General features: G+C 33.9%; 1 protein-coding gene and 1 pseudogene across 4 annotated transcripts; one reads left to right on the forward strand and one right to left on the reverse strand.

Moving 5' to 3' along the window:
- The first annotated feature begins 380 nt into the window (after positions 1 to 380).
- On the forward strand, positions 381 to 7,523 carry LOC136230365 (toMV susceptible protein tm-1(GCR26)-like). 4 transcript variants are annotated; one of them, XR_010689355.1, is made up of 11 exons: positions 381 to 711; positions 791 to 1,429; positions 2,094 to 2,300; positions 2,573 to 2,788; positions 2,910 to 3,126; positions 3,257 to 3,504; positions 4,632 to 4,810; positions 4,901 to 5,154; positions 5,952 to 6,275; positions 6,746 to 6,889; positions 7,288 to 7,523. XR_010689355.1 is itself a non-coding variant. In XM_066019422.1 (9 exons), exons 1-9 carry the CDS (start codon positions 580 to 582, stop codon positions 6,101 to 6,103), a joined length of 2,244 nt encoding a protein of 747 aa, XP_065875494.1. In that variant the 5' UTR covers positions 381 to 579; the 3' UTR covers positions 6,104 to 6,655. The 4 variants fall into 4 exon arrangements, 1 of the variants encoding a protein (XP_065875494.1); XR_010689354.1 differs by having other exon boundaries at positions 6,781 to 6,889; XR_010689353.1 differs by lacking the exon at positions 6,746 to 6,889.
- A 120-nt stretch (positions 7,524 to 7,643) lies between these two features.
- On the reverse strand, positions 7,644 to 9,490 carry LOC136229850 (uncharacterized; annotated as a pseudogene).
- Positions 9,491 to 11,519: the final 2,029 nt, after the last annotated feature.

The following is an 11,519-nucleotide window of genomic DNA, read 5'->3' on the forward strand; positions in this document are numbered from 1 at the left end:
TATCACGTGTCTCTATTTGTAAACTTTAAAACCACAGACCTCTATTTGCAAACAAGGCAAACCACGATCATTTTTTTCGTACTTTGCCCTATATTTTAATCTATTTATGTAATAACATTATAATACATGTCCAATATATTTCTGCGTTTAACTTACGTTTATACAACCAACTGATTAATCGATTATATTTTATACAAGTTCAGGTATTGACATTTTATACAAATTGAGGGAGCTATCAGAACATATATTTTTTTTTTTTTTTTTTTTTTTTTTTTTTTTTTTTTTTTTACGAATTTGTTCAAGTTGAGGAGGCAAAATAATGTAGTAAGACAAAAAACGATAGGCTACTCCTGGTCCTAATATTTTTATACTTTATTCCTTAAACTTTCATTGAAGTTGGTAACTGTCCAAACATCATCGATATCTGCAGAGTCTCCACTGATAGCTACAGTTGATTTTCACTACTTTGCCACGCCATCTCATTTCCATTCCATGTCTTCCAAGTTTTGAAATAATTCAAACAAATCTCTCATCAGTTGCAAAAATCTTTCACTCTTGGTTTCTAGAATAACAGAAAAAATGGCCATTCCACACAAAATTCAGCGCGTTTTCTGTGCCGGGACCGCCGATACGAAGCTCGACGAACTCCGATTCCTGTCGGATTCTGTCCGATCCAGTCTCAGTTCCCTTTCCATTAACTCTTCTCCCAAGGTACTTTATATTCTTATTCTAGATTTCCACTTCCATTTCTTGAGATTTGTGTTTCTAAATCTGTTAATGTTGATGACAGGTTGAGGTTGTGGTTGTTGATGTTTCAGTGGGTCGAACGGAAATTGATAATTTTGGGGATTTCTCATTTGTATCAAGAAAAGATGTTCTTTCATGCCAAACACAGAATGTGCTTCCTGATGATAGAGGCGAAGCGGTTGCTATAATGAGTAATGCACTTGGAAATTTCTTGAAGAAAGCTCAAGAGGATAATGCCATTGCTGGAATTATTGGCCTTGGAGGTAGTGGAGGCACTTCTTTGTTGTCATCTGCTTTTAAATTGCTTCCATTTGGATTGCCTAAGATGATTGTGTCTACTGTAGCTAGTGGTCTAACTGAACCGTATGTGGGTACTTCAGATTTGATATTGTTTCCATCTGTTGTTGATGTTTGTGGGATTAATAGTGTGAGTAGGGTTGTGTTATCAAATGCTGGAGCTGCTTTTGCTGGAATGGTGATTGGAAGGCTTAAAAATGCTGGGAAATTGAATGGTGTTAGTGAGAAATTAACTGTTGGTATTACTATGTTTGGGGTTACAACTCCATGTGTAAATGCTGTCAAAGAAAGATTAGTAAAAGAAGGTTATGAGACCCTTGTTTTCCATGCCACTGGGGTTGGGGGCAGGGCCATGGAATCTCTGGTTAGGCAGGGACTCATACAGGTAATAATATTTCTTGAAATTTTTAACTTCATTGTCATTTTTGAGGTCTTAATCTTAAATGAAGTTATTTTACATTGCCTTGTGAGCTTGAATAAATTATCAGCATTATCAAAATTTGGTGCTTTTAACGTCTATATGAACTTAACTTGGTGTTTATTAGCATTAGTTAGGTTAAGTATATGTCTATATGAACTTAACTTGGTGTTTTTAACGTCTAATATGTTTTTATGTGGTTGTCTTGTTTGTGTGGTTATAAGTGTACCTTTTTGTCCATCATAATTTATGTTTCTACTAGTAATAATAGAGTATTGGTGACATTAGTATCAAATATTAATATTTAGTATATAGTTTTTTCCTTCTACTCTTTCTGTTCATCGCCGCACCCCTGAGCCTTGTGCCTAGGCTCCAGGACCCCTAACGGCTTAGTGGGCCTCGTGCCTTTAACAACTATGCTACTGCAGCAGTCATTTTTCTTCTAACTTATTTTGAATTTTATAAGTTTAACTTTCTGATTCCTTCTACTAATTAGTGGCCCTTGGTAAATGCTAGTTTAATATACAGGTCTGGTGTGTCCATTATTTATAAGAACTGTTAATTTTCATACTTGGTGCAGCCACTTTTTCTATATTATTTGCTATATCTTTCACATTTTTGTATTGCTTAGGGTGTTTTAGACATCACAACAACAGAGGTTGCAGATTTTGTTGTTGGAGGTGTAATGGCTTGCGATAGTTCCCGCTTTGATACCATCTTGGAGAGGAAAGTTCCTTTGGTCCTGAGTGTTGGAGCTTTGGACATGGTGAATTTTGGAGCTAAGGACACAATCCCTCCTGATTTTAAACAGAGAAAGATTCATATCCACAATGAGCAGGTAAAAGCCATTTTTATTGCTTCTCCTCCCATTTCTTTTCATATTTTTTGTATGCTTTTTCTTTTGCATGATAACTACAATTTATATTTTGAAACTGCAATCATGCTGTTTCGTTAATGTCCTTTCTGATTTTCTTGTGTTATCTCAAAGAACAAGCGTCTGCAGTCTCATATGTCTCTTTTTGCTGGATTGGGAAACTTAGATGATAATCTCAGATTTTACTCTGTTAGAGTGGTTCAAGTTTAACTAATTTTCTTCTTAATTAATTGTAGGTTTCACTCATGCGAACCACATCAGAGGAGAACAAAAGTTTTGCTGGCTTTATAGCAGATAAAATCAATAAGTCATCTTCGATGGTCCATGTTTGCCTGCCACAAAAGGGTATCTCAGCTTTGGATGCACCTGGGAAACCATTTTATGACCCTGAGGCCACTGCTGCCCTCATAAATGAATTACAGAGGTTAATACAAACAAATGAAGACCGACAGGTAGACGAATGTTGCTTATTAGGCAGCATATCTAAGTGTTTCAATCTTCAGGCTATTCTTTATTTTATTTTTCTGGACTTCTATGTTGCTTTGTGTGATGAAATATCTTTTCTTGTTTTAGGTTAAGGTACATCCATGTCATATCAATGATCAAGAGTTTGCAGATGCACTTGTTGACTCATTTTTAGAGATCAGTTTAAAGAACCCTGTTTACTCCACTTCTCATCAAATTGATATTCATGAACCCACTCAAGACCTTCATAACATTTTCGATGTGAAACCTCGAAGTTGTCAGACAATCTGTTACAGCCCAAGCAAATTCCCAGATGCTAGGCTAGGTTGTAACTCCATTATGATTGTTGTAAATATATTTGTTATTGATGATATGATATGATAAATTTTAACCAGCATTTTATGGATAACATAGATGGAATGAATTGGCTAATGAGAAAACTACTTGTGCAACAGAAACTTTACAGAAGACTCATGCAATATTGCAGCAACTAAATACTCAAATAGAAAAAGGTTTGCCCATAATAGGGGCTGGTGCAGGAACTGGAATATCTGCAAAGTTTGAGGAAGCTGGTGGTGTTGACTTAATAGTAATATACAATTCAGGTCGATTTCGCATGGCAGGAAGGGGTTCCTTAGCAGGCTTATTACCGTTTGCCGATGCAAATGCAGTAGTAGTTGACATGGCTAATGAAGTCTTACCAGTAAGTTTTTTAAAGCTTAGGGTATTTAAACAAGTGGCTATTACCAAGTTTTCTTTTTCCATCTGCTTGAGCTCTTCTGTTTGTTTTGGTCTCACATATATTGGTTATCAAACTCTGGAAACATAACCAGTGTGGTGCCCTTCTACTCTTATTAGGTAGGGTGATAAAGAAACCAATATTAGAAATGTAATGTATGAAAATAAAATGGAAAGACAAAAAATGTATTGTTAGTGCTATGATTCCATTTTTCTTCATTTTTGCTTGATTATGGATTCAAACTTTTCCAGAAGAAGACACATGTACAAATAACAGTTGAATATAGTGTTGCATTTCTTTTATATCAAATGGGAATCTCCAATCATATTTAGCACTGAATAAAGTAGAAGTATTAGAAAAGAAATTTCATGAGGGAAAACCGACTAAGGTGGTTTGGCTATGTAAGACGAAGAGCGCTTGATGCGACTGAAGAGCGGCAAAGGGATGCAATGGTGAGGGGCAGGGGAAGACCTAAGCAAACTTGGAAGAGGGTGATTGAGAGTGATATGAGTTATTGGGGATTGAGGAAAATATGGTAGTGGATAGGACGGAGTGGAGGGAGAGAATTTATGTTGCTGGCATGACTTGATTTCACTTCACGGTTTCGTATCATTTCGGGACTAAGGCTTTGTTCTTCTTGTATTAGAAAAGAAATTTCATATGTATGATTGCACATGTTAAATGAGTAGTACTTACGAGGACCGATTAAGGTTGGCTTAAGTGGTAAGGGCTTTGGGTCGCTTAAGCTTGAGATCTCGAGTTTGAGCAGACTTTATTGGCAGAGGAGCCGCCTAAAGGTGCTCGATCAACCTCGGACTGATTAGGTTGATTCACTTGCAAAAAATAACAGTAGTAGTTACAAGGAACTTTTCTTGGATTGCTAATTCAAAATCAGTTGTACTGTAAAAGATGCCTAATGATTTCATCTGTTTTCTCAATTTAAAATGGAATAGTTCTTGTGTGTGTTAACATTATATTAGACTATTGTCATATGTTTTATGCACTAAGATAGTTGTGTACTATTTTATTTCAAACCTTAATAAATTTCATTGAATAAACTGGAAACTGAGTAAAGAATAAAAACTAATTAGGTTGTGAAGGAGGTACCAGTCCTTGCTGGTGTATGTGGAACTGATCCCTTTAGGCGAATGGATCACTTCCTGAAGCAGTTGGAGTCAATTGGGTTCTCTGGGGTTCAAAATTTTCCTACTGTTGGTCTGTTTGATGGTAATTTTAGACAGAATCTTGAGGAGACGGGAATGGGATATGTGTATGTCTTCAAAACTATGTTTTCTGCTTAGATTGAATCTCTCAGGTGTTTCCTGTCGTCCCTTCAACTTTTTCGTTTTCTCATGGTCAGCCTGGAAGTACAAATGATTGAAAAAGCACACAAAATGGGTCTTTTGACAACCCCATATGCTTTCAACCAAAATGAAGCCACGGAAATGGCAAAAGTTGGTGCCGACATCATTGTGGCCCATATGGGGCTTACCACATCTGGGAATATTGGTGCAAAAACAGCTGTCTCACTGGAGGAGAGTGTAATTCTTGTGCAAGCTATTGCTGATGCTGCACATGGTGTAAATCCCAACGTTATTGTGCTTTGTCATGGAGGTACAACTCCGAAAGTTTGTTTCTTCTAATGTAGTTGTGGTTCTTTATTTGAAAATTTTCATGAAATGATTATTTGTATGTGATTTGTTATGAAAATCTCTATCATTTTTATATTTGTCAAGCATTTTTTTTACTATTTTGCAATCACAACTCAATTACTTGAGGGTTGCATTTAGAGCTCTTTACTTCTGATTTCTTACGTAGTCATGGCCATGCTAAGTCTACCAATCACATATAAGATTGGGTAACCTATAGAACTTAGCCAGAAAATGTCATTTTAGCCCCTGCACTTTAATTTTGGGAAATTTGGCCCCTGCGCTTAGTAAAATTTGTCATTTAAGTCCTTCAATTTTGATATTTGTCCCCCTGTACTTTATTATTTATTTTTTGCAAAATTTAGCTGTTAATTGATAGTTCCAAATAACACACTGTTGCAACTTGCATAGACGCCTTTTTATAGTGCATGTCATTTGTCAATTTTTGAGAAATAAATCAAGTACATGAGTTAAATGTGCCAAAAATTGAAGCATCCTAACCAAACTAATTGTGCTAAGTGCCAAATCTCATCATTTTCCTTGAAGATCATAGTGTTGCCTGATTTTAGCTTGTTTTTCACGTTCCAACTTATTAAGTTTACACTTCTACTTTGTTACTTGTATTCTCTGATAATTTTCAGCACAGCAAAATTACTTTCAAGCATTTATGTATTTGGTTCGCCAATTGTCTTCCCTAATTTTTATAATTACTGATCGATGTTTAAACAATATTGGTACCCAAATTCTCCAACATGATTTCAGGTCCCATATCTGGTCCTGTAGAGGCAGAATTCGTACTGAAGAGAACCAAGGGAGTTCATGGATTCTATGGTGCATCAAGCATGGAGAGACTTCCTGTTGAACAAGCTATAACAAGCACAATGCAGAAGTATAAATCAATTTCATTCAAATGAGACTATTATCTGTATGCCATCGAAATTAAATGGTTATGTATGAAGGACACCAGTTTCCACAGATCATCTTTTCCTTTCGTTCCCTTGTCCAAAAAAGAGCAAGAAATAAGGCTTTCAAGGAGGATGCATGTAACAACAAATGGCCTCCGAGTCTTTCAGTAAGCAGAATAAGGTACGCAGAATCCGAATCCGATTTCGTGAGCTACCAAATAATAAGTACAATATTCAGATGCTAAGTACAACATTCACATATTGTAAATCTCAATAACGATTGAATGTGTTAGATTTTTATATGCCTTATATTAATAAGCACATAAATAAAACTTGAAAAACCAACTCCATTGTGTGATAAATGTCATATTTTGATACTGACAAAAAGGAAAATTGGCTCCTACACTTGTCAAAATGTTGACTTTAAGGCCTTTATACTTTTGATTAAGTGACTTTTCGCCCTTAAAATTCTGGCCGGGGCAGCTCTTTTCACGCATGTCTTCCACATCCTATTCCAACACAAGTGTACCATATAAGAGCTAATAGGACACAATTTGTTTTGATAGAAACTTTTCCTTAAAAGTCATATTTGTCATGGAACTTTTTTGCTCCAAATGTGTCCTCTGTGGCTTATACGCTTTTATGTCTCAGCTTATCTCCACCTCACTTGCATTTTAATACAACAGAGAACACAGACGTGATGGAGCTGTTAGAATGGTTCCATGTTTAGAAATACCAACATCGTGACTTTAGCCATATTCATTTCAAGGCAAGTCCTGGGTTCTGACCCAAAAGGTATAAAACTGTATGGTTTTTGCATTTCCTGTTCATACCAAATGATAGTTAGTTCATCTTTTCTTTATAATAATAGAAATGGAATTGAGTATTGAAGGAGAAGTTTTCTTTACATCAAATCTTGATGGATTGAATTGCATGGGATTCTTGTATGTATCTGGGTCATTATGTATGCATGTTGCATCAATATTTACATGCCATCCTTTCTTTATTTCATAACCTGACAAGAAGTAGAGATCAATTAATATTGCATAATTATATTGCAAGGAGAACTTTTGTTTCTTCTGCAAAAGTTGTAATTTTGAAGGGAGGAAACTTGCCATCAATTGTGCAATCTTTTAGTGCGACACGAGGAAACCATAACAGGACATTTGACATTCTCAATGTTTCTTTCACAGTTTGGAGAATGAAAATGCCAACAAGGATCTCAATATATATGAGTGTGACATATTTGTAAGCCCTTCAACTTCTACCCCTTTGTGCTATTAGACCCTCAACTTCAAACTTCTTATAAGTTCTTAAACTTTACATAAACGAATTAAGACTTGTTTTGTTTTTGTCAACTCTGTTACAGTGCATGCATGTTGTTTTATGTAAGAAAGACCTTAATGTGTTTCAGGGATTAAAGCACTATTTGCCTCCTAACCTATCCAAAATGTTGGTCTCTGCTCCATGACATTATTTGATAACATTTTGTCATCTAAACTATCCAAAATGTTGGTCTTTGCCTTTATGATCTATTATTTGGTAACATTTGCCTTTAGTAACTTACCATGTTGGTTTGAGATTTCATAGTATTTGGATAGGTCAGGGTAGGTCAGGAGGCAAATGCTTACCAAACAATAGGTCAGAAAGCAAAGACCAACACTTTGGTTAGGTCAAAATACTTTGTCTATTTTCCAGTTTATAAAGTTTAGGGGATTAAATATAATAAAACTAAAGTTATAGAGCTCAGTGACATAAATATACAAAGTTCAGGGGCATTAAATTAGATTATGCTTGCATAGAATTATGATTTTGTTTTCCCTCTTAAACCTAAATCTTGAGGTGAACCCAGGTACCAAACTTTAAGCCATAGGACATTTTGTTAAGATCGTCAAGGGTAAATGAGTATCCACTTTGCTTGTTATTGGCTATGGATAGTTGTTCTTCCTGTAAAATTTATAAAAATGAATGTATGTCAAAAGAACAAAAAACGAAATTTGTGAGTCACCCTAAGCCTATCTTGTGCTTGTTTGTTGTCATTTAAGAATTTGACACTCCACATCATAGCAGCAGCAGTGGTGGTTTGGCCTGCAATTATTAATGTAATAGATTATCCATTATCTCTAATCATCCAGCTTTTCATCCATATGAATCTCTTTGTAGTATCTTGTGCCAGGAATCATGAGAGGAATAGATAACATGGCATGAGAAACAGCAGTGCAGTTTTTTTCTATAATTTCTAGCAATGATTCTTTAGTTACTCATTGCATCAAATGTCATCTATGGAAGGAAGACGCATTTCTTTTAGAAACTTAGGCGTTATATCCGAGTGTATAAGAAGAAGAAAGAAGGCAATGGGTTTGAGCAGTTAGTTCCAAAGTGCTGAGTTTGTGAGTGAGAACATGGTCGAATTTGTGATTAAATATAGAGAGAAGGCAATGAGAAAGAAGACGTCTAATCCTCGAACGGGTGTGGTGTGGTACACAGAGTAAGCTGTTGATTCCAACAGCATCTGCCATTGATTTAACATAACCTTTGTTAAAATCAGCAAACTCATTGCTGAATATTTGTCTTGCTTGGTACAAACACATGGATCTTCCCAAATATTCTTGTCTTGAACCACTTCCCATACCTATATTTTTTTAATCATCAATTTTTCAAAATTCAAAATTTATTATATAATTAAATATCAATAATTTATTTTCAATTTAATAATTGAGATTATTTCAATGTTATTTTCTAAAAAGTATCTATTTTAAAATAATTTATTAGCTTTTGGCTTACAAATCTTTCAAGCATGTCTTTCCTATTCTATTAATTAGTTTAATAATAATTTGTAAGCGCATTGTGTGCAATTTTTAAAAAAAAAAAAATTAGTTTAATAATAATTTATTAGCTCTGGTTTTCTACGTATTCAACTAGTTAATCCTTTTATTTTTAAACATATATACACTATAAGGTCTGAGTTTTGGGAAAAAAATTACGTCCTTCAATCCTTAAGTTTTATATAAAAATGATAAGTTTACCATTCTATAATTAATTAATTTTCATATATGTTTAATTAATATATATATATATATATATATATATATATATATATATATATATATATATATATATATATATATATATATATATAGAGGTGAGATCCAGTGTGACAAGGGCTTACGGTGCGACAAGAAGGTTATTGTGTGACATAACAAAACTACGTAGTTTTGGCAACAAATCCAATTCAAAAAACACGCGTCAACTTCATTCTTCTGCCTTCCTCACATAAAAAACGCGCGAATCAAAGTTCATTCTTCACCATGCTTGATCGATTTTCTTCTCCTCACCATTGTCAATCGATTTGTAATCTGTATTCAGATTAATCTCTGATTTTCTTCTCCTTACCATTATTGATCGATTTTCTTCTCCTTTGAGTTATCGATCGATTTTCTTCTCTCAACATTTCTGATCGATTCTCTTATCCTCAACATTATCGATCGATTTCTCATCTGTATTCATATAATTCACTCTGAATATGGAATCCGAACACCAAAATATGGAATATGAAGACCATAATCAGTCCAAAATGACACACAGAATAACATCATCTTCTGGTATTTTGCTTATATCTGCAACTCGAAATTTATCTGATATATATTGAAACTATTGAGATCTGTTCACATTAATAATAGATTTTTTACACTAATTATTCACAAAGGCTGTAGACTGAATATACAAGTTGTTCAATGTAACTATATCATTTGTTCCAATTGAATGTACTATTTGTTCCTATTAAATATATGGTTTGTTCCTACTAAATGTATGGTTTGTTCCGAATAAATTATATCTGCTATATATTGAAAATATTGACATATGTTTACATTAACAATTTATTCACTGTCTTGATAATAGATTTCTTACACTAATTATTCACAAAAACTGTAGTCTAAATTCTAACAAATTGTACCACTTGTTACATGTAACTATATCATTGAATAATAACTATGATTAGTTTTAGGATATTTGGTTAAAGATATAAAAATGTGACACAATGGAAGTTTATTGAATAATAGCTGATTTCAGAGTTGACATGTAACTATATCATTTGTTCCAAATGAATGGCTCAACTGTTCCAAATAAATGTATGTTTTGTTCCGAAATAATGTACCATTTGTTTCAAGTACATCTTTGTCCTAATCTCGATTCTCTTACCTATTTTGTAGATTTGCTTTCGCCTAGTTACTCTTCTACTGCAATTGTACCTTACACACCAGAAGTAATTACAAGACTCAGTCCTAACGGAAAAAAATTATGGGTGCCTAATTGTTCAAATGAGTTAAAACCTGCTCTTGGAATAATATTTAAGAATTATGATAAAGCTCAAGAATTCTACAAATCATATGCATGTGCTGCAGGATTTAATAGTAGGGTATCAACATCAAGAAAAAATAAGGTGTTATAAAAGAACAATTTTTTGTATGCAATAAAGAAGGTTACAAATATCACAGAAAAAAGAGACATCCAGTGATATAAAAACCAGAAAAGGACACTCAGTCGTGTAGGATGCAGTGCTAAAATGATTATCAAACTTTCTGACAATGGAATCTACGAAGTGACACAGTTCAAAGAAGAACATAATCATATTCTTTACACTCCAGGATGTGTACAATATCAAAAAGAGTGCAAAAACATGAACCTTCTACTAAAAAAGATGGTAGTTAATAATGCAAAGGTAAACCATCTTCGTCATAATAGTTATGCATTGTAAATACTAAACTGATTAGTTATATAATTTTGCTAATTTCATCTAAAAATAAAAAATCTGATTTGGTTGAATAGATGAATGTTGGTCCTCTGAAAACTTATAGACAAGCAAATGAACTTTATGGAGGATATGAAAATATTGGTGCATCGAAGATAGATTTTAAAAACTTCCAGAGAGACTTGAAAGCCTATATTAAGGATTCAGATGCACAAATGTTCATAGATAATATTCAGAAAAAAAAGAGTTATGGAGTGCATTATTTTTCGAATTTGAAGTAGATGAAGACGGCAGGCTCTGTAGAGCTTTATGGGCAGACCATGTATGTATCAAAAACTATGCTCTTTATGGTGATATGGTCTCATTTGACACCACATATAGCACAAACAGGTACTACATAATAATCTTTGATATAAAATTATTGGTTTCTGCCCTTCATATACTGGTGTTGCAACAGAAAACTTATGTTGTTCCAATACAAATGTCATGTTTTTCAAACAAAAAACTTATTTTTATGCTACACTGAACATGTACAATATGATATTTGGACCATTTACTGGGGTTGACAACCACAAAAAAATGTATTACATTTGCATCTTGTTTCGTGGCTAACGAAGATATTACATAATTTGAGTGGGTTTTTAAAACATTTCTCAAAGCAATGGACAACAATGA

Source organism: Euphorbia lathyris, chromosome 5, assembly GCF_963576675.1.
Source record: "Euphorbia lathyris chromosome 5, ddEupLath1.1, whole genome shotgun sequence".
Lineage (NCBI taxonomy): Eukaryota > Viridiplantae > Streptophyta > Magnoliopsida > Malpighiales > Euphorbiaceae > Euphorbia > Euphorbia lathyris.

Excerpts from the sequence above, each read along its gene's own strand:
- LOC136230365 (XM_066019422.1), top strand. The coding sequence starts at position 580 with ATGGCCATTCCACACAAAATTCAGCGCGTTTTCTGTGCCGGGACCGCC. Across the intron at positions 2,301-2,572 it reads TTCATATCCACAATGAGCAG|GTTTCACTCATGCGAACCAC; the intron begins GTAAAAGCCATT and ends AATTAATTGTAG. Across the intron at positions 3,505-4,631 it reads TGGCTAATGAAGTCTTACCA|GTTGTGAAGGAGGTACCAGT; the intron begins GTAAGTTTTTTA and ends AAAACTAATTAG.